At 33.0% G+C, this 24,345-nt stretch overlaps 1 protein-coding gene across 1 annotated transcript in view; it reads left to right on the top strand.

Moving 5' to 3' along the window:
• The first annotated feature begins 481 nt into the window (after positions 1-481).
• The window catches only part of LOC126878616 (carboxypeptidase N subunit 2), a 114,056-nt gene continuing 90,192 nt past the window's right edge, over positions 482-24,345 (top strand). Inside the window, exon 1 of the mRNA XM_050641442.1 lies at positions 482-740. Within this exon, the coding sequence (XP_050497399.1) occupies positions 570-740 (171 nt within the window). The 5' untranslated portion in view covers positions 482-569. The remainder of the gene's footprint in view (positions 741-24,345) is intronic.

The following is a 24,345-nucleotide window of genomic DNA, read 5'->3' as shown; positions in this document are numbered from 1 at the left end:
AACAAGTTAACAACACATCGTATATCTTAAGTACCTACGTGCTGTTTTTGACAGTAGCAGATTTTGGCAGCACTTGAAGTAGTTTGAGAGAGCCCTATATTCAGCATTGGACGTGATAACGAATATCACAATTGATTCATTAAATCATTATTCCGACCGAATATTAAAAGAAAAATAATACGAACTGTAGCTACTAAACTGCACTATTTTTAAAATATTCCCACTTTTTTTCGATTATTCGACTTTGAATACCTAACTGTGAACCTGTCGCACTCCCTATTATAGTTAGTCATCTATAGGATGCATTTTGGGACACCCAGTATAATTAATAGCTCCAGTGAGTGTTATAAACTAAAACTCCAGCAGCAGCATATTTCTTAAAAAAAAGTAGGTTGCTTGTATAATCGGTACTACGGCCGCCATTTTTCATCCCAAAGATAATATTTCCTTATCAATGTACCTGTTATCTTACTCTAATCTTATTGACTCATTCAAGAGCAAGAGTTCATCCGTAAATGTGGAAAATTATGTTTAGTTCACTTTGTGTAGTTATGTATTTTTAAATAGCAATGAGAATGAGACGGTGGTGGTGCCTCTTTGGAATTATTCCAGTAGTGGAGATAGTTTTAGGGATGGTGAGGGTGTCAGAACGATGCCCAGATATATGTATTTGTGCCAACCATGTCACCGATTGTCAGAGAGGAGATTTGACAGATTTACCCAACGGTATAGAACCAGATGTAAGTACATCACTTGAATATTTGCTAAAAACAATATTTGAATGAAAGATATGTTTACTTGAGCCAATATTTGGTAGGATAATCACTTCGAACACTGATAAAATAGATAAAATCATTGATTGTTTTTTCTGTTTCCTAAGTTAAGCTATTTAGTTCATATATTTGTTATCAAAATAGAAAACTACGGTTTTATATGGGTACTAAGAACACTAGTCAGGTCTCTGAACTGAAATAAACGAAAATTACTATGAAATTATTATCTTTTTTAAGGTTAAGTATACGCTACGTGTAGTGTATAGGTGTATATTTAATATTTACCTATAAATAACACCCCCATTTAAATGGTGAATAATTACAAATACCTGGGAACTATAATAAACAAGGAAAGTGATCAAAATATCGATCAAAAACGTATTGAAATTGCTAGGTCCATTTTCATAAAAATGAAGAAACTCTTTAGTAATCTTAATACATATTAGTCTCTTTTTAGTAATAAGAATGTTAAGAACATATATGTTTTTAGTATCTTGTACTTTCTTCATGTGCCGTACTCGATTATCGAACGTTGGCTATCAAATTGGCTATAGCAATTTTGTTAACGGCAGCTCGGAAAAGGGATGCAGAGGATCTGTTATACCATTCTCTCAGGTTTTTAAGCCATCACGTTCTTCTTCGACCTGGCCCTCTTCTTCCGTCTACCTTCCCTTGTATTATTAAATGAAGTATATTATATCTCTCTGGGTGTCGCATAACATGGCCAAAATATTCAAGTTTTCGATTTTTAGCTGTTCTGACGACTTCCGTGACTTTTCCCATCCGGTGCAAAACAACTTCGTTGCGAACCCTATCCACCCAACTTATTCGTAGGATTCTTCAGTATACCCAAATTTCAAAGGCTTCCAATTTCTTGAGAAGAGTATCTGTTAAAGTCCAACCTTCGACACCGTACAAAAGAGTAGAGAACACATAACATCTCACTAATCTAATTTTAAGATTCAAAGTAATGTTGTTTCCACATAGAAGTTTCTTTATCTTAAAGAATGCAGCTCGGGCCTTCTCTATACGTATTCTAATTTCTTTGCTCATGTCCCAGTTCTCATTTAGATTACAACCAAGGTAGGTGATACTGTTAGTTCTCTCTAATTGTTCACCATAAGCTGTTACTACTTCCGGTTGTATTGGCGTCTTACTGACAACCATCACCTTGGTCTTTGCGGTGTTTAGCTTGAATCCATATTCATCACACGTTGTGGTAATCCTATTAATCAGATGTTGAAGTTCTTTATAATTGCTCGCAGTTAACACCGTGTCATCCGCATATCTCAAATTATTAATATTGGCGCCATTGATTTTGATACCACATTGAGCATTATCCACTGCTTTATTGAAAACAAACTCAGAATAGATGTTAAATATTAGTGGGGACGAAATGCAGCTCTGCCTTACTCCTCTTCGTATTTGAAGTTCTTCAGACGTCTCCCGGTCAATCCTGATGTTTTCACGTTGATGCCAGTAAAGATTTTTGATAATGCATAGGTCTTTATCATCAATACCCACTTTTTGAAGAATAGCAATCATTTCAGTATGTTTTACCCTTCTCAAAGTCAATGAAACACATATAAACCAGATGTCCGACATCTCTGAATCTCTGTACCATAACATGAATACTAAACAGTGCTTCTTTTGCCCCAAGGTTATTGTGGAATCCAAACTGTGTATCACCAAGCTGTTCTTCTATTTTTTGATACATCCTAGAGTGCAAAATTCGTAGAAATATCTTTAAAACATGACTCATCAAGATAATGGTTCGGTAGTCACTACATCTTTTCGCGTTTGCTTTTTTAGGTATCGTCACAAAAGTCGACAGCAGCCAATCCGTTGGTATATAGCCAGTTTGATAAACTTTATTAAAAAGATGAAGGAGAGATCTTACCTGAACTTTCGAAGAGCTTTATTATTTCACTCGGTATTTCGTCTGGTCCCGTCGCTTTTCTGGTCTTTGCTAATCTTATTGCTTGTTCAATTTCTTCCATAGTTATGTCAGGTCCTGTAACTACTTCGTTAATTTCAAGGTCGGGCCTTTGATCATTAAACAGTTCCTCAATCTAGTCTTTCCATCTGTCTATTTTATCCAAATCAGTGATAATCAGTTTTCCGTCTCTATCAACGATGTTATTTGCATGTTTTTTGTTCTGACCGGTGAGTTCTTTTATTTTTTTATACATATTAAATGAATCATGAATCATGTTTTCTCTGCAACTCTCCAATTTCTAAACATTTGTTTTCAAAGTAGGTTTCTTTTGCCGCTCGTATTTTAGTCCTTATCTCTTTATTAATGCGTTTATACATTTCGATGTTTTGGTTCTTAAATTTGCGTCTTTTTTCCATCAAATTCAAAATCTCATCATTCATCCACTGTTGCTTCTTTTGATTTTTCTCTTTGAAGTTTGAAGTTGAGTTGCTTATAATCGTTTTGATTTGGTTCCAATGATCCTCGATGGATTCCTGTTGTTCGCTATTCTCAAAATTACTCTCTAAATTGTTTGCAATCCCCTGACTGTTGTTTTATAATAAAATCGGTATCCAGTTTGTTAGAGGATCGTTGTTGTTTTATCCGTTTAAGTTTTAATTTTATTTCGGCTAACAATAGATTGTGATCAGATTGCACATTGGCGCCAGGATAGGTTTTTACAGACTTTACTGCATTTATATAGTATCTTGTAGGGCCATGGTCATCCTGACAGATACTGCTGAAGCCCGGCAACGTCTAATGAACTGAGTAACGAGAGCCTGTAGAGAATTTGGAATGAAATTGAATACAGAGAAGACAAAAACAATGGTCATCAGCAAGCACCGAAACAGAATGGTGAATGTCAATGTCGACGGAACAGATCTGGAAAGAGTAACAAGAATAACGTACCTTGGAAGTAACCTTGATGAAACTTGGACCACTCACTAGGGATCAGAACACGTCTGGAAAAGACGCGTACAGTGCCTTATAAAATTCAAAATGTTCTATGCAGCTAGATATCTCATTGAGAACTAGAATACTTATGTGCTATGTTGTCTCCACCTTGCTCTATGGTGTTGAAGCCTGGACAATGGCAGAAGCAACACAAAAAGAATTCAAGCATTCGAACTCTGGTGCTACCGTAAAATGCTCAGAATATCCTACATGAGCCATACGACAAATGCGGAAGTCTGGCGGAAGATGAACAAGGAAAGTGAGCTTATGCTTATAATAAAAGAACGGAAAACACAGTATTTTGGTCACATCGTAAGAAATCCAAAGTATGTGCTGCTCTAACTTATAATCGAAGGCAAAATCAATAGCAAAAGGGTACCAGGAAGAAGACGCAACTCTTGGCTTAAAAACCTGCGACAATGGAGAATATGACCTCCATAGAAGTATTCAGGGCGGCTGCAAATAAGATTAAATGGGCAAATGTAATGGCCAACTTCCTTAAGGATAAGCACCGTAAGAAGAAGAAGTAAACAAAATTCGAGTAGGCTTGATGATATCCCATCTCCGATAGGAGAAAAACAGAAAGAAGAAGATGATAATGAAGATTAAGGTGTATTGATAATTTTTTTGCCTACCATAAAAGTAAACAAAATTTAAGTCAAAGTAGCTATTGTATTATTCAACGTAATTTGCTCTTAATTCAAGGATTAAACTTTTCATGTTTTGTCTCCAGATTTTTTCTCCTAGAGTGATCAATAACATTAAATAGTAATACCCTGATCCAAAAAAATCGACTATGATTGTGTACTCAATGCCAACTCCAAAAAACTGTGAGAACTTTTGCAGTAGATTATTCTACATTTTTTTTAAATCATACTTTATTTAATTAACATTCAGAATATTATACAGTCTATAAGTTACAGTGTTGACTTGGGACCTGGGCTCCTCATTGGCGTGAAGGGATTCCTTCCAGTGAAGGATTGCTAGGTTGTCTTCATGACAGCTGGCCATTGTCTCTTTAACCTTCGGGCAATTGGTGGGTGTACTAGCTGCTGTGAGGCTGCGTTTCCATTTTCTCGTAGTGTTGTACTTATGTTTAATGACATCTGTGATGAATGGAACCTTCAGATCTTCATGTAATGTTAAACTCAACACGAACCAAGGTGTACTTGTGATCATGCGTAATATTTTTGACTGGCTGCTTTGGATGATAGCAATATTAGATTTGCTGGCACATCCCCAGACTTCGATATCATAATATATCCATATCGATTTGGTTATGGTGTTGTATATCAGTAGTTTATTTTTCAAGCTTAGTTTTGATTTTCTACCTATTTACTCCAGGGAAATAAGCTAGAAATAGACCATGTTCGGGACACTTAAAGATCCAGGTAGCTGACTACTGTTTTAGTTATTGTAGATCTATAGGAAGGAAACCTGCCTGTTTCCTGCCTAGAGTTCGCATCCGTTTTTTAATTATTAATAATTTAGTGCAAAAATCGCGATTTTTTCAATTTTTTGCACCCCATTCAAAAGCTAAACAGTTGACATAAAACTACAAAATTTAATTTTTTAGAACATTAAAAAACCTTCAAAATGCCGATTTTGAAAGTTAAAAAGTTAATTTGTTGCTACGCAAACTGCAAAATAAATGAAAATCGTTTTTGTTAATACCTTTCAGTAAAACTGCATTAGAACTTTAGTGTTTTACCAAAAGTTGGGTATTAGGGTACTTAACAAACCCTCAAAATTTGAAACTGTTCTATTAATTAGTTTAAGAGTTATTCTATTTGTTTATCCCAGAGACGTTTATTTTGCAATAACATAAGACAGAAAATAATGAAGATAGGGCAATTTTTCGTATGTAAAATGAAAGTAGAAAACTGATGCTATCAAAATGTACCAAAAAAAGATAAAAAAATATCAAATATAGACAAAAATCCTAATGCCAAATTTTTGAAATTTTGTGGTTTATAAACATTTAGAATAACTTTAAAAAAATATTGTCAATAGAAAAAATCATTTTACATATTAGAAAAGCTGGTATTTTACACGAATTTTTAAAAATTTAGTTCAATTGGTGACTAATCGTGGTAAGTGAAAGGGGAGCTGGGAACCGACAAATGCACGAGTTCAAAAACTAAACAAGAATGTGTGTGTACTTTGTACGCACGTAAGAAGTTATACTTCTACTACATATTATGTGATTTTTAAGACAATACCAAAAATTTAAAAAAATAAAAGAATAAAACGCACACAAACACATTGAAAAATGCCACAAAGAAAAAATGATTTCTGAACGATAATAATTGTTGGCAAAAATTTTAAATACGCATTTTCTAAAAAAAAATTATATAACAAATATACTTACAATCATAACATGCATAAAAAAATAAAAAAATAAAACTTGCATCGGGAATTGAACCCGTGAATTTCGGCCGCTTTGACTCGTAATCGAAGCGTAGACTCACTCGTCCAATCCCACATTATTTATCATGTGGAAAAATACGGTAACTGAACGTTTTACTGTTTGACAGTTGGTTTTGAAAATTAAATTATGTAGTTCAAATTTTGTGGAAGAAAATATAAAAATATAACAAAACAGTAAGAAAACAATATATTAGATGAAGATTGGTAGAACTTTTGTTGGTAATCAAATTAAGTATGTAAATCAAAGCATTACATACCTACTAGATAAATAAATCTACGCCAAAAAATCATAATTTAAAAATAAAAATCGAACCTAATTTGGGATTTCTCTCTAAAATCCGCATTCTTGAGAAAATAAATGTATGTATTTCAACCTAATCCAAATGTATAATTACAATATGATTATAATAAAAACTACTTATCAAATTAGAATGAGTTTTCCTTGTCCAAAATAGTCCAAAAGTCCAAAAATATAGGTATATGAAAACTATTTAAAAAGGCAGTATAACTATTAACTAACTTTTGTTTGTTGTTTCTTTTCACACAAATTTTAAAATGCAACAACCATAAATAATCTAACTACAGCTGTGCCACAGCCGTCATATTGAATAATTTTTGACATGTCATTTGAACATCCAATCAGAACAAAGTTATAATGCGCATGCGCCCGGTCGCTAGGTTTTCCCATATAAAAATTTACCCTCTATCGCCGGTAAAGAAGTATAACTTCAAAAAGGCAACTTAAAACTACATATTATCATTTTCTATATCTCGAGATCTACTGAATATATTTCTGATCGTTCTTTTCTAATTTATATGTAATTTTTCTGTACATTACAAATATGCAATTTGTTTAGACATGTAATAATTAATAAACATTCTAATTTGTTTAAACCATTTTAAAAAAAAATAATTTTTTCCCAAAAATCCACGATTTTAATCATGCTATCATTATTAATTATAGAAAAAGTTAAGGTATACTATAAAAAAATATATCTTCAATAAATAATTATCTAATAAAAATTTGTATTTATTAAAGTGTACTTTAACTTTATCTATGATCTTTTTTTTTTTTTTTATTTTACAAAATAGTCGCATCAACCTCGGAGGTTATTAGCGACATATACATATACATAAGGTAATTTATTTACAAATGTTAGATTTTGTTAAATACATTGATATCTTTAAGGAATTTTACCAAGTGTTCAATTTTACAATTTTCTCCTAAGATTTCACTTGTTGATCCGATGATGTGGTTGTTCTGTCTCTGCAACTGGTATTTTGGACACTCTGCAAGTACATGCTTAACACTTAGTGGGATATTACAGTTTTCACATAAAGTGGGATTAGTGTGACCAATTATGTGTCCGTGGGTAAGTCGGGTATGTCCTAGACGAAGGCGAGTAACAATGGCATGGTGAGTTCTGTTGTGAATTTGAGATTTCCGCGGTTTTACAAACGTTTTCACTTCGCGAAGTTTTGAAGTTGAACTGTCCCACTGGTTTTGCCACAGATTTTCGACTTTCACTTTAATAAATGATTTTAAATCATTAAGAACTACATCTCTCACTTCACTCGCGGTTTCACTGTCCCTGGCTTGTTGGGCTGTCCGATCCGCCGCTTCATTTCCTTGGAGGCCAATGTGTGAAGGAACCCATAGGAATTGTACAATATGGTTGTTGTTTTGAATGGTAGCTAGTTCTTTTTTAATTAGTAGAGCAATTGGATGCTTCGTGTATAGTTGGTTAATGGTATGGATGGAACTGAGGGAATCGGTAATTATAAGAGCATTGGATATATTACTGGAGTTAATATGAACGAGAGATTGATAGATGGCGTATAGCTCGCCAGTATGTATACAGCTTAAGGATGGTAGTTTATACTCAAGTGTACTATTTGGAGTAATGACAGCTGCCCCAACTCCAGTAGATGTTTTAGAAGCGTCTGTATATATATGATAGGACTTAGAAAATTTTGTTAGTTTGTTGATGAAAGTATTTTTTATTAAGGAGTGTGGAGTATCGTTCTTTCTAAAGATATTTAAGGATGTATCGGATTGAGGAATGCTTAATGTCCAAGGAGGAGGAATTTCTATGAAGTTGGAATAGGTATTTGGTATCGGAATTTGTAAAGTCCTAAGGGTTTGTCTAACTCTTTCGTAGAATGGCGGTTTCATGTTCCTATTTTCAGTATATAGGTTTTTAAAACGATCAGTGAATATGTTATTTCTAGATGGATTGTTTGGATTAGAATTAGCAGCAAATGCGTATGTGAGAGTTAAGTGCATCCTTCTATGTTCAAGTGATGGCTCTCCAGTTTCTGCTCGTAAACTTTCTATTGGGCTGGTCCGAAATGCTCCTGTAGCTATTCTTAATGCCGTATTTTGGATTACGTCAAGGTGGTGTAATAAGTATTCTTTCGCAGATGCATATACTATGGAACCGTAATCTATTTTAGATCTAATTAGGGTTTTATAAATATGGATTAGGCAGTTATAGTCAGCTCCATAGTTTTTATTAGAGAGAGTTTTCATAAGATTAATTCCATTTTGGCATGTTTTTTTTATTTGTAGAATGTGTTTTTTCCATGTGAGTTTCGTATCAAAAATCATCCCTAAAAACCTAATGTCATCGGCATAATTCAGGATTTGGTTACATAATTTTAGTTGCGGTTTATTCGGATCACGTTTCTTTGAAAATAACAAACACTTCGATTTGCTGAGTGAAAACTGAAATCCTGTTTTCTTCGACCAGTTTTCGAGTTCATGAAGTGAGGTTTGTAAGTGACGCTGTACTGATGAGATGTTTTTTCCTGAAGATACTAATACCAGATCATCCGCATATAATCTGCCATGAACTAAGCTGGAGTTTGATGCTATAATATTATTAATGGCAATTAAAAATAACGTTGCGCTTATTACAGACCCCTGAGGGGTGCCATTTGCTTGAAGTCTTATTGAAGATGTGCAGTTATTGACTCTTACTTGAAAATTGCGTTGTTTAAGGAAATTTGAAATGAAATTAATGATATTACCTCTAATATTCCAAGTGTGTAATGATCTGATAATATCGTAACGCCATGCTGTGTCAAATGCTTTTGTAATGTCTATGAATACTGCAATAGTTTCCTGTTTGTTTGCGAAAGATTCAAGAATTTCAGATTCTAAATCAATGAGGTTATCAGTAGTAGTTCGATTTTGTCGAAATCCACTTTGCTCGTTAACCAGGAGGTGATTTTCTTCTAATATCCATAGCAATCTTTTATTAACTATTTTTTCCATGACTTTGCACATTACATTGGTGAGAGAGATGGGTCTATATGAGGAAATTTTAGTTCGTGCATTGTTAGGTTTGAGAATAGGTATAATTATTGAATCACTCCAGGAGGTTGGAAAGACATTATTTAACCATATTCGATTGAAAATGTTTAGAAGAATACACTTTGCATTGTCTGGCAGTTTTTCCAAGAATACTAAAGGTATATTATCGGGTCCAGGAGCAGAGTTTTTTGTAGTACTAAGGGCAAAGTTAAGTTCATCTAAGGTTAAAGGGATATTGAAGGAACTGTTATCTCTATCTTCACAATCGAGCTGTTGTTTTTCTGTGATGATTTTGTGTTGTATAAACTCTTCGGAATAGTTGCTATTGCTGGAGTTTTTTTCGAAGTATGTAGCAAAAGCATTAGCTATTTCATTAGGTTTTGTTATTATATTAGTATTATGAGTAATAAAAGGCACTTGGTAAAATTTGTTTTTTCCTGATATTTTACGAATATTGGCCCAGACTGTAGATAAAGGTGTTGTACTGTTTATATTTGAGACAAATTTCCTCCAGTTGGTTTTTCGAGCATTTTTTGTTATATATCGAGCATGTGCTCTCTGTTTTTTGTATTCAGTTATGTTAGTTGTGTTACTATGTTTTTTCATTCTATTAAAAGATGCTTTATATTGCTTGATTGCATTTTGACATTCCGTATTCCACCATGGTAGAGGTCTGTGTTTCCTTAATATTTTAGTTTTTCCTATATGTGTTTCTGCCGCGTATGTAATAATATTCGTAAAAATGTTGAGAGTTTCATTTATATCAGTGTTTTCAAAACTAGATTCTTGTGATTCTATGCCTGTTTCTATGGCATCAGCGTACTTGTACCAATTAGCGTTTTTCAGGTTCCACTTTCGGACTGGTTGGTATTCAGAGATATTGTCATCAGAAAATACAGACATTTTTATTGGGTAATGGTCGCTCCCATATAAAAAGGGTAGGGGATCCCAATTAAGAGCAGTTGAAAGAGTTGGGTCACAAATCGATAGATCGATTGCCGATGTTGTACCAGTATGTACATTAAATCTGGTTGGTCTTCCATCATTGAGAATGTTTAAATTTTCTTCAGTTAACAAGTCTTCGATTAGTCTGCCTTTGATATTAAAATTTGTTGAGCCCCACATTGGGTTGTGACTATTGAAATCTCCTACTATTAATCTGGGCATAGGTATTTGTGAAATGAGTGCTTTTAAGTCGGTTAAGGTGATAAGTGTGTTTGGGGGAGTATAGATGCAACATATATTAATGCATTGGGAAGCTTTAACTGAGACGGCTACAGCTTCGATGTCTGTTTTTAGTGGAATCGTTTGTGCTTCAAGAGTATTTTTAACATAAATGGCCACTCCACCACTTGCTTTTTCCTGGTTGTTTCTATTTTTATAAAATGTTGAAAAATTTTTAAATGTGTGGCAATATTGGTCTTTGAAATTCGTTTCTTGGAGACAAATGATAGCGGGAGTAATATCATTAATTAAAAGTTTTAGCATTTCATAATGGGTATAAAACCCATTTATATTCCATTGTAATAAATTGAATGTTATAGTTATAATTATTGAGTGTTCAGCTCCTGGGATAATTCAGTCGATGTATCCGTGTCAGGTTCTTCATCCTCGTAGTTGTCTTTTGTGAGCTGTCTCGTAATTTTTTTGTTAAGCTTTGTACATTTCAATTTTAATGAGCGTTCGGATGTATATGAATGAATTTTGGTTATGAGTTTTTTAAATTCTAGAATGTCTACTGTATATTTATTTATAACGCTGATAACATCTTTTGTTCCATGAGCGTTTTCAAATAAATCAACTGTTTCCTCAAAAGTTAATATTTGCTTTTCGGAATTGAATAATTCTTTAATTGGTTGCATTAGCGTTTCTAATGGTATTGTTGATATTTTTGTTTTTATTCTTTTTTGTCTCTGAGTTGGCTTTGAAAATACATCGTCACTAGCTGATGTCTCAATCGGGGGTGATATTGCTTCAGATACAGTTCGTTTGGAGGATGATTTAGATGTATTTTCTTCGTTGGATACACTAAATTCTTTTGGTGCTGGATTCTCTTTATTTTCATTCCGAGCAAGAATTATTGCTTAGACTGGAAGATGAAGGCTGGTTAGTTATGACTATGTGAGATGAGGGGGCTGATGAGGTGGATATATTTGGTTTGGATATCACTGGCATTGTATTATCTGTAGTTGATGTATCAAGAGGTGTTAGGTTGGTTGTAGATAATATTTTTGTTAGTGGCGTTGAATTATTTGATATGTTTGTAGAAGTGCATGTTGTTGAAGGTGTAATAGCAGTCGTTTCTGTTGAAGTTACTGTACTAGGTTCGTTTCTGTTTGAAAGTGTAGCAGTTGGGACAGCTGTTTCTGAGTGATTTACATTTACTGAGCAACTACTGGAAATGTGGCCATGTTGTTTGCAAATGAAACATAAGTTGTCTAATGTCAAAAAAATTCGATTTGTAGTATCTTCATGAGTTATTAAAATGGTATCGGGAATTGGACCTGTGGGTGGAGATACATAAATATGTCGACGGAAACTGAGTACATGTTTGTATTCAGGATTGTTGGTTCCTATTCGCAAAAATGACATTGATGAAGTTGGTTTTAGCCGTAAGAGCAGTAGTTCGTTTTCTATTACCTTATGCGGGATAGTGGGAGAAACATTGGATATTAGGAGTCTTTCACTTGGAGTAATTAGTCTACGGACTTGAATTTGTGTATTGTTTACAGTGATGAAACCTCTACTGTTTGAAAAAAATTCATCTAGGACCTGTTTGGTTGAGAAATAGATACAGATACGATTGTTGGTGATTCTTGATGAAAAAATAATGTGTTTTGGACTAACTAAAGCTCCTACCGCTAACAAGTATTCTTCTAATTTAACATCATTGAGAGAATTAAAAACTACTGCTTGTAGCTTGGATGGATAGATTGTTTCTTTTTGTCTACTAGCTGCAGCAGAGTAAGATAAAGGTTTTTGTGATGTGGATTGCGATAATGATTCATCGCTATTATTAGCGACGTCGAATTCCATTTCTCAACACCATTTGATTTTCCTAAGTACGGACCTGTTCCGCTTCGGGTTTTGGTAATTGTCTTTAAAGACAAAAAATTGGTGTCGATCAATGACTGGTGTTGTTTATTGATGGTTTTATAAAATTCTTTGGTTATGAAATACTTATTAATAGAAAAATATGTACTCACAGAAAATGTTTTTCTATACGCACTTAACTAACACTATTATACTTGATGTTAACGTAGTGTAAGAATACTATGATTGGTTTTTGTAAGTTAAATTTACTATTTGTCAGGATCGATCAAAAAGCATGTGTGCTTATTCGATATCAGTGCCGGACTTTTTCTATGATCTTAATAATACTATGACTAAAAAAATAGATTTTTGTAAAAAATTTTTTTTTTCAAGAATTGTTTAAACAAATTAGACAGTTTATTAATTAATAAATGTATAAAGAAATTGCATACTTGTAATATACGTAGAAATTACATACAACTTAAATAAAGAAAGATAAAAATCCATTGAGTTGATCCGGAGATACAGAAAATTATATTAGTTTGAAATTGCTTTTTCGGTATTTTATGTAACTCGGTGGATTTGCAGATTCCCCATATTAATCGTTTGAACTACATTTTTGAAAAATCGTAGAGGGTGCTGTGAAGCTACAATGTTTGTGCAAATTTTTTTAAAAAAAATACAAATCCCCTTCTTTAAAATGGTATTAATGAGATTCCTTAATTATGATAAACAAATTAGCTGTGAATTAAAAAAAACACGTGGCTAACTTTGTCCCAAATGAACCCAGGCTAAATTTTTTTATTTGAAAATTCGTGTTAAAATACTAGCTTTTCGAATATATAAAAAGATTGTTTATACGGGCAACATTTTCAAAGTTATTCTAAATGTTTATAAACTACAAAATTTCAAAAATTTGGCATTAGGATTTTTGACTATACTAATTATTTTTTTATCTTTTTTTAATACATTTTGATAATATCACTCTTCTACTTTCATTTGGCACACTCAAAATTTTCCTCTCTTCATTATTTTCTGTCTTATGTTATTGCAAAATAAAGGTCTCTGGGATAAACAAATAGAATAACTCTTAAACTAATTAATGGATCGGTCTCAAATTTCAAATCTCAAATTTAAAATTTTGTTAAGTACCCCATTACCCAACTTTGGGTGAAACACTAAAGTTCTAAGGTAGTTTTAGTAAAAGTTACTAACAAATAACGATTTTCACTTATTTTGTGTTAATTTTCGCAAATTAACTTTTTAACTTTCAAAAATTGGCATTTTGAAGGTTTTTCAATGTTCTAAAAAATTGAGTAATTTTATGTCAACTATTTAGCTTTTGAATGGGGTGCAAAAAATCGAAAAAATCGCGATTTTTGCACTAAATTGTTAATAATTAAACGGACGCGAACTCTAGGCAGGAAACAGGTAGGTTTTCTTCCTATAGGTCTACAATTACTAAAAAATTAGTCAGCTACCTGGATCTTTGAGTGTCCCGAGAAAATCTTTAATGGACTCTGGACTAATTAAGCAGAATTCTTTGTTATGTACACTTTCCAAGTAAGTTTAGAGTATAGATGTATGCCTAGGTATTTGGAATAGTCGTTTTTAGCAATAATTTTGTTATTAAACAAATAATTGTGTGAATCTTCTTTGTGCATAAAGATATCCAAGATAAGATATTTCATAAAAAATACCAATTTATGCATGTACTTTAAAAATTACATCCATAAACTTTTGGCAAATTTTTGATAAAAAATTTTGGATGGAAGGAGAAATGGAGGAAAACCGAAGAGAAGATGGAAGGACTGTGTGGCCAAGGAACTTAAGGGGCAAAGTTTTTGGTGAAGAAGAAACTATGGACAGAAATGAGTGGCGAAAAAGAAGGAACAGCGCCCCACTAAAAGACAAAAGCTGAGGAAGAAAAAAACAACATGAAGGAGAAATGGAATATACACAATCGACAACTTACATGTTAAATATGAATTATATAAAAGCACACCTCAAGGGCGGATCTAGGGAGAGGGTCATGGGGGCCATGGCCCGCTCCGAGAATTTAAAAAAAATATATAAATTTAAATATTTACAGTTCAAATGTTTTTAGTTTAAAACACATATATATGTACATAACAGAGGATAAATACGTCTTCTTGACTAGAATTGAAAAAAAATCAGTAACTGTGGCTTTAAGAATGACATAGGATGTTTTGTAAATCAAAATGTTGATAATTTTACAGAGTGCCGATTGTTAGAACGATCTCGGCCTCGGCAGCCATTAAAATCGTGTAAATTTCCACATTCTGTACACATACAGAATAATTAAAAAGAGATGAAGCGTTACTTGGGTCACCAGCGCTTAGAACAAAGTAGTTGGTTGGTACTTTCGCATATTCAAAAGATATTGTTTTGTAAGTATTGCGATTTATTTTTCTAATGAAAAATATGGTCACAATAAAGGGATGTCAGCCCAAAGCTTGTCACTAAACCTTTATCATCTTTCGCCAAACTCATGGGCAAAGACAGAGGCATACAAACTCATGAAAAAACATCATACCACAAGAAATTCGTTCAGGTTGGGCTTGATTTTCTACAAAGTTATCGCAACCCGCAAAAGTCAGTCATTAACCAGATAGACTCTCAGAGATCTAAAGAGATACAAGAAAATTGAGAAAGACTACGACCAAAAGTAGAGTCTGTAGGGGTTTGAGGTCGACAAAATATTAATCTAAGAGGCCATCGTGATAATGGCCTTCTGCTTCTGGACGAAGATGCTGGACCTAGCAATGAGGGAAATTATTAAGGTTTAAAGTCGCATCAGGAGATAAGACTCTTAAACAACACCTATCCACAGCATCTTCCTGAGCAACATACATTAGTAGCACCATTCAAAATAAATTGATAACATGTTGTGGAGAAATAATTGAACAAATTATGAATCAGGTTTAGAGTGCAAATTATTACTCTGTCATATTTGACGAAACGACCGACGACGTATCCCACATGGAACAGCTTTCTCTAAATTTGAGATACATACACAATAACAACATTCGTGAAGACTTTGTCAGGTTCACTGACGCTTATGAGAATATAAAAATAATTAGTGAAAATTAAGAAAGAGAGGAAAAAGAAGGCCTGCCAGGAGAAGCATTGGAAAAATAGTATTAAACTTATTGAAAGAACTGCACTTGGATCCGAAGAAATGTGTAGGAGGCCGTCCTGACTTTAATAATACTTTAATAACGTTAACTTTAAACTTTAATAAAGTTTTGAATGTCTTCATGGCCCTCAAAAGTGTGTGAAAAGTGCCTTAAAACTGGCCATTGTAACCCTAATTTTTAAAAATTACCCCCAGACCCCCCGGTACTCCTCCCAAAAAACCGTTCATGGCCCCTCCCGAAAATCGGTCCTGGATCCGCCCTTGGTAAACCTACTACAATCAAATTATTCGTCTTTTTTCTTTATGACACTAGAAGGCGGCTGATATTTTCATTAATTATCTAAGAACTCCCGTCATGTAGAAATAATTTACAACTTTCCACTTTAAACAAAGTATAAAATAATATGCAAATAATACTCGAACAGGAATATTTAAACCTCGTCCACCTGCCAATGTATTATGCGTATTTCGCTCTTTTGAACATAAAAAAAATAATTATCAAGGTTTTAAAACTAAATGCTACAAGAATTCACAGGCCTACAGTGTTTTTGGTGCCAAAGTGTTTAGAGCTGATTTTAGGTATATTTGGGGTGCTGATTCCGAATATGGCTTTAGTTTTGCCAAATCAGCTCTAGTTTTCAAGATAACGTAGCCCATGCCAGCTCTTATGCATTAAAATACGAATATGCCGATATGGATATACTAAATTGAAATGAATATCACACAATTAGAAAATACATATATTTTAAGCCATTTAACTAGATACAATAAAGCTCTTTATACAATGAAACAGATATACAATTAGTTTTGAGAAAAAACTAACAAAATAGAAAAAAAACTTGACGTAACGAAAGCTTCGCTTGCGTGATTTCCTGGAGTGAACTTTTAAACAGTCTCTCTTTAAAAATCAGCCATCATATGGGTGTCCCATCTTCCTTGGTAGCGGTCCTCCATGGTTTTTATGTCTTGGTGAAATCTCATATTTTTTACCTCACTTGTGTCACTTGAGTTTTCAGGGAAACGGTCCAGGTGGCCGTGAAGATATTGGACTTTGATGCTCATATTACGTCCAAGTAATTGGAAGTTATTCAGCAAACGGTTTACCAGCTCGGCATAGTTTTACTTTTGATCTTTCCCAGAAAATTTTTCATAACGTCCACAAATGAAAGCCAAGCTTTTTTCTCTACCGCATTAATTGACCACACAAAAGCCAAATCCTCTGTAAGAAGTCAGATCTGTGGTATATCAAAGATTCCAGCTTTGAGTTTTTTCGTATTTATCTGGGGCAGCTTCCTTCCTATGTAGTCAAAACATTAGAAGCAAGTGCCTTAACGAATTGCTTCATTAGACCTAGCTTAATACGGAGGAGTTTTAAAAGTTTAAAAATACTTCTCAAGCTGTTTTATTTCCTTATAAAATAGTAATGTAACGACATCATTTCTTGCATAAATAAGGCAGAATACAGTGAGAACAACAAATATACTGAGGAAGAAGTTTAATTAACAATGTATATTCCTTTGAATAGCATATTCTTCATTATCTCTAATATTAAAACTACTAATTTCGGAATGTGCCATATCCATAAAACTAGAGCTCATACAAAAAAACGGAATCCATATTTCCATTTATCGCTACTAATATAGTAAAAATCAGCTTAAAGATTCACGGCACCAAAACAAATTTTTTTTTCTGTAGGCCTGTGTTATGTATTGGAATTATTGACTAACCTTTTACATACTCTTTAATATTATTAGTTTCAGAAGTATTTTCTTCTTCTTGTTTTGGCATTAGTGTTGCCCAAATGCAAGACCAAGACGAGACTTAGACAGTCTTGGTCTTGTCTTGTAGCAAGAGTCGTGCAAGTCTCGCAGTTGCCCATTAGCTTATTGCATATCTCAGAACAACGTAACAAAGAGGTATATTTTAAGCTTGAAAATCATAGCCATAGTAAAGACTAGCCAAATTAATATATATCGAAACAACTGACACCGGGTGGGGTTTAAACCCACGATCTAAGTGATCCCTGCCTATGTTCTAACTAACTAAAGTTAAAACAACCTCTTAAAACCCACAAAATTTGATTTGCATATCTCAACCGGTTTTAGAGCAATAAATAAATCGTCAGTTTGTAAGAAAAATTTTAACCCCCCCTATTTGGTAAACAAAGCATTTATAAAGTAAACATTTATGAAGCAAACTGTCATTACTTTTTCGTGCAGAATTACCCATTAAAATTTGCCATACTTATTTAAAAACATTCTGTATTGATGAAAAACATGGCTAGTTAAAAAAGTACCTAACTTTTGTATTATCCAATATAAGTGAATGAATAAAAAAACATTATGTTAAAAAGATATGAGGCTATAGTTGGGCTTTAATTTCAGTATTATATAAATGCTAGAATAATAAGTTATTTAAAAACTTTCTGTATTGATGAAAAACATGGCTAGTTAAAAAAGTACCTAACTGTTGTATTATCCAATATAAGAGAATGAATAAAAAAACATAATGTTAAGAAAATATGAGGCTATAGTTGGGCTTTATTTTCAGTATGCTATTGCATGCTAGAATAATAAGTTAGCATAATGCTTCAATATTCCACAGAGTGAGAAAAAACACATTTTGATTGGTACACCCAGTATACACTGACAATAATAATTGACCTGTCTAGCAACAATATCTATTATGTATTACTGCGATATTTATAAAGAATAAGACAAAATATTAAATTGGACAACAGGCTTAGAAAATTTGAGACATTAAAAATGACCCGTTTTTTAAGGTGGTGTGTTAATTTGGAGAAGTGCATATCGTTAACCCGCGAGTAGTCGCGCCGTTAGATAGAATCTCACATTTTATCCTTTTTCGCGATAACTTGATGAAAAATTTTGCAATTTTGAAAAAATTTCGTAATTGCCTTGCGGAAGGGTGTAGTAATGCCTAGGATTTTTTTTCTTCTTTTTTCTTCTTCTTCTTTTTGTGGAATTTATGGCTTTGGGGAGAGCCAATTAGCTTTAATAATTGTTAGAAATAATATTTCTAACATAACAAGTAAATAAAAATACTATAAAATAAAAATTTGTTGTAAATTCGTATTTAAATTCGTATTTTGAGATAGAATTTAAACACGCGACTATTCACGTTACAGAAGTGAGCGCGACTACTCCCGGGTTAAAATAATATTTCGGTATAATGTGGTATTATGTTTACACGATATCCGGCATTATCTCTATAGTTTTGTCTGGTTGTGATACTTACAAAAATAAAAGCTGCGCTGTTTCGGCAAATTTTGTTTAGCCGAGTGACCTCATAACACAGGACCCATCAGTATACATTATTATAGTAAGACTATTATGTATTGTTTCTGCTGACTGTGCAGCAGAACCAATACATAATAGTCTTACATTATTAATGTATACTGATAAGATTTCTGGTTAGGTTCCTAGAAAACTAATAATAAAAAAAATATTTATGTAAATTTATATAAGTGCTAAGGTGACATATTTTTAAAAAGTTTGGATACGATATTCGATATTACTGTCTGGATCCCGCGTATGAAAAAAAAGTTGATTAATAGCAAGCTGAAAATTTGTTAATAGCTTAAGGGTGTCTAGTCGGACAAACTTTGATATATGGGAACACTGGAACAGGGGAAGTTTTAATTGTGGAACAGGTTAAAAATTTGGAATGGTAAGACCACGAAAACGTCACATGTACCCGACAGAATTTCCAATTGATTTGTTAGCCTTTCATTAAACTCTCATGCAAAAATGAGACTGCTATTTATCACCTGCATAATTCCTGTCATTTGACTTATTCTACGTGTTCCACTCATTATAACTCCCATTTGGTGATAAATAGCAGCCTGATTCTTGCATGAGAGTTTAATGAAGGGGTAACAAATCAATTGGAAGTTCTGTCGGACAAAATGCATGTGACGTTTACGTGGTCTGACCGTTCCAAATTTTTAACTTGTTTCACAATTAAAACTTCCCCTGTTCCAGTGTTCCTATATATCAAAGTTTGTCCGACTAGACACCCTTAAGCTATTAACAAATTTTCAGCTTGCTATTAATCAACCTTTTTTTCATACCTAGTAGGCGTCGCAACGCAGGAATGTTGTGTCATCTGAATATGATTAGAAGACGACTATTCTCAAAACCAGGACAATTAATGTCGGAGTAAAGAAGTCGGCTGCTAAGAAAGAAAGTACCAAAAAATTTTATTTTTACATTATAATAATGACCTCTGAGTACATGTCAAATGTGCCGAGTGTTCTTTTAATAGATATTTTGATTCGCTATGTATGTTTATGGTATTGTTCGTAAAGTCCAATTTTCAAAATTGTTGTTAAAATTTTTTCTGTTTCTCATAGAGTATCTAAGAATATAGCTAACTTATACAGGGTGTAACAAAAATACAGGTCATACATTAAATCACATATTATGGGACCAAAAATAGTTCGAATGAACCTAACTTACCTTAGTACAAATATGCACATAAAAGAAGTTACAGCCCTTTGAAGTTACAAAATGAAAATCGATTTTTTCGAATATATCGAAAACTATTGGAGATTTTTTATTGAAAATGGACACGTGGCATTCTTATGGCAGGAACATCTTAAAGAAAAATTATAGTGAAATTTGGGTACCCCATAAAAATTTTATAAGGATTTTGTTCCCTTAAACCCCCCCCCCCCCCCCCCCGCCAAACTTTTGTGTACGTCTCAATTAAATTATTATTGTGGTACCATTAATTAAATTCAATATTATTAAAACTTTTTTGCCTCTTAGTATTTTTTCGATAAGGCAGTTTTTATCGAGTTGAGGCTTACTTTTCAATATGTTTACATAAAAATTTTATGGGGGTTTTGTTCTTTTAAACCCCCCAAATGTTTGTGTACGTTCCAATTAAAATATTACTGCGGTACCATTAGTTAAACACAGTGTTTTAAAACTTTTTTGCCTCTTTGTAGTTTTTCGAAAAGGCACCTTTTATCGAGATGTGACTTCTTTTTTAATATGTTTCAAAATATCCCTAAAAATGTAAATCATAAATAAATGTTCATATTATGTATTATCAAGTCTCCATAATCGTACTTAACCATATACAAATATGTGGTGGATTTGACAAATATTCGAAATATCTCGATAAAAACTGATTTTTCGAAAAAGTACTAGGAGGCAAAAAAGTTTTAAAAACATTGTGTTTAACTAATAGTACTACAATAATAATTTAATTGGAACGTACATAAAAGTTTGGGGGGGTTTAAAGGAACAAAACCCCCATAAAATTTTTATGGGGTGTCCAAATTTCACTATAATTTTTTCCTAAGATGCTACTGCTATAAGAATGCCAGATGTCCATTTTTAATAAAAAATCTGCAATAGTTTTCGATACATTCGAAAAAATCGATTTTCATTTTGTAACTTAAAAGGGCTGTAACTTTTTTTATGTGCACATTTGTACCAAGGTAGGTTAAGTTCAATCGAATTATTTTTGGTCCCAGAATATGTGATTAAATGTATGACCTGTATTTTTGTTACCCCCCGTATACTCCTTAAAACGACCCTCAGTTCTAACTGCAAGACGCAAGAGTCTCGCAGACTTAGTCTTGTTCTTGCTCAAGTCTTGCACGGTAAGTCTTGGTCTTGGTCTTGCTAAAATTAGGCGGTTTTGGTCTTGGTCTTGGTCTTGCTAAAATTAGGTGGTCTTGGTCTTGGTCTTGGTCTTGCGAAAACGCAAGAACAAGACCAAGACTGCAAGACCAAGACCGATGTTGGGCAACACTATTTGGCATCCTAATTTTGAATGGGTCTTTGCCTGCCTGGCTATGTTTGTCCATTCGGATCTCTCTTGTGGCCTTCTTCTCCATTGTTGTATATTCATGGTTTTCAAGTTGTCTTCCACGTAATCCAACCATATTGTTCTGGGCCTCCTTTGTTTCGTCTTCTTATCGGCTTCCATTGTAATATTTTGTTGATTGTTTTTTCATCGTCTTGTCTCTGCACATGTCCCATCATTGCATTAACCTCGTTGTTTCTTGCAGTACTTTTCTCTTGCAGTATTTTTCTCTCAAATGTCCTGAGTTGGGCTTCATCCCTTTTCGTCATTACCCAGGTTTCACAACCGTAAGCTACTACGGGTATAATCAATATTCTATAGATAGTCTCCATAGGCATGTTTGAAGTTAATAAACAATGTATATGCCAAGTTGTGTTCAGAGCTGATAAGATCTGATCAGTAATAGATCAGTCTTTTAGAAGCACGGTATTTTCCAATTAAGACTACTTTCTCTTTTTTCTATATTGAGGTCTTTACGTTAAGCTTTGATTTGGAATCGTCCTTCTGGCATTCTTCAGTCATGTTGATACCATCTGAATTTTTTGTCGATATCTTCCACTATACAGAGTGTCCCGGACTAATTTATCCAGGCTATATCTCTGAAAAAAATAGATATTTTCGAATAGGACAAAAACTGGTCTATTCCATTTGTAATACTCTTTAATATGGCGTAGAAAAAATCATCCCCTAAATATTCATCCCTTAGTTAGAACCCCCAACTTTAATATTTTAATAGCACCCTGTATATTTTTTTATACTTTTGGATATGGTCTTCTATTGTCTATTCAACAGATTTTTTAAAAATAAAATCGGTTTTTCAATAATCAAGAAAATATCAGTTTATTTTTTATTTTTGTTATGTGTCCCAGACTAATTTATCCAGGCTATGTCTCTTAAACGAATAGAAATTTTGGAATTGGACAAAAACTGATAGATTCCATTTGTAATACACTTTAATATGGCGTAGAAAAAATCATCACCTAAATATTCATCCCTTAGTTACAACCCCTAACTTTAATTTTTAATAACGATACCATAATTAACAAAAATAATAAATAAACTGATATTTTCTTGATTATTTACAAACAGATCTTATTTTAAAAAATCTGTTGAATAGACGATAGAAGACCACATCTAAACCTGTAAAAAAATATACAGAGTGCTATTCAAAAAATTAAAGTTAGGCGTTGTAACTAAGGGGTGAATATTTAGGGGATGATTTTTTCTACGCCATGTTAAAGTGTATTACCAATGGAAAATATCAGTTTTTGTCCCATTCGAAAATCTCTATTCGTTTAAGAGATATAGCCTGGATAAATTAGTCTGGGACATATAACAAAAATAAAAAATAAACTGATATTTTCTTGATTATTTACGAACCGATTTTATATTTAAAAAATCTGTTGAATAGACGATAGAAGACCTCATCCAAAACTATAAAAAATATACAGGGTTGTAACTAAGAGATGAATATTTAGGGGATGATTTTTTCTACGCCATATTAAAGTGTATTACAAATAAAATATATCAGTTTTTGTCCCATTCGAAAATCTCTATTTGTTTAAGAGATATAGCCTGGATAATTTAGTCTGGGACACTCTGTATAATAATTCTTTATTATTTATAATTATGTATGCTATTTGTGAACTTGGGATTATTTGTTAGCTAGGATGTCAGATAATGAGTACTTATATGAGAAAATTGTCATTTTCTGCCAGAAGGTAGAAGAAATAGTGGACGAGCGCGTAGAAGAGGGATTAATGATGTAGAAGAAGACTTTGCGGACCTAAGAAGCAGAATATGTAGGTAAATTGCAAGGAATTGAAGAGACAATTATTATGATAATGATAATGATATTTCCAGAATGATGTTTTCATTTTATTGACATAATTGGAAGGAAAATAATTTGCGGATTAAAAAATGCTCTTATAGAAAATCTTTAGATTTTTTAGTCGAAATGGCAAATAAATAATTTGTTATATTGCAGGTTGACTCCCAAAAGATACGGAAAACAGATCACGAGGAAATAGCTTGGGTATAATAATAAATAAATTGATTTTGGCCGTCACTTTTATTAAGTCGTCAGATATATGCTATGGCTGGGATGATTATTGTATCTTCGGAATTTTTTAATTTAGGTAGACCAAGTTAATGGGAGTGGTTAAGGCCTCCTATGATGCAGGTAATAAGTACATTGGCACCTTATACAGGACCCTGCAACTTCTAATATCTAACAATAACAACAACAAGTCTTTTGTAAAATAAACTGCGTAGATTTTTATCATATATTAGGTAATAAATAAGTAAACAATAACCCCTTACAGGCCCATGGTTTAAAAAGTTGTTCTTCCATTTTTTCACTTTTCTTTTTTTTATGTGCTGTCATGTTTCTGTACTCCTATCTGTTATTATTCATTTTACTCTTTCGACTTTCTAGTCCCAATCTTCCAATGTTCTTTTCGATCTCTTGCTTTCATTCTTACTATTACTCAGTCTGGCTTTTCTCTTTTTTAAACATATGGTATTCTTTCTAAGTAGCCTCGCCATCTAAGTCTCTCTACCTTCATCATTTCTATTATAGGTATATTTTTGGTTAACTGTATAATTCCTTTAACTCATCGTTTGGTGCTCTAGACAGCTTATGTCTTTTGTTATTCCTTTTATTATACCTTCCTCAGAATTAAACTTTCGTTCTTCTGCTTTTGTGTTCTCTTCCTTATCTATCTTATTCTTATTATTTAGTAATTCGTCAAAATATTATTTCCATGCCTGTAGTATTTCTGTTTCTCTGCTTATACTATTTATTGTTTATTTTAAACCATCTAGGGTTTCATTCGTACATCCTTTTCTCATT

Source organism: Diabrotica virgifera, chromosome 10 (assembly GCF_917563875.1).
Source record: "Diabrotica virgifera virgifera chromosome 10, PGI_DIABVI_V3a".
Classification (NCBI taxonomy): domain Eukaryota; kingdom Metazoa; phylum Arthropoda; class Insecta; order Coleoptera; family Chrysomelidae; genus Diabrotica; species Diabrotica virgifera.
Note: the sequence above shows the minus strand (reverse complement) of the source record. Positions and strands in the feature narration are given on the sequence as shown.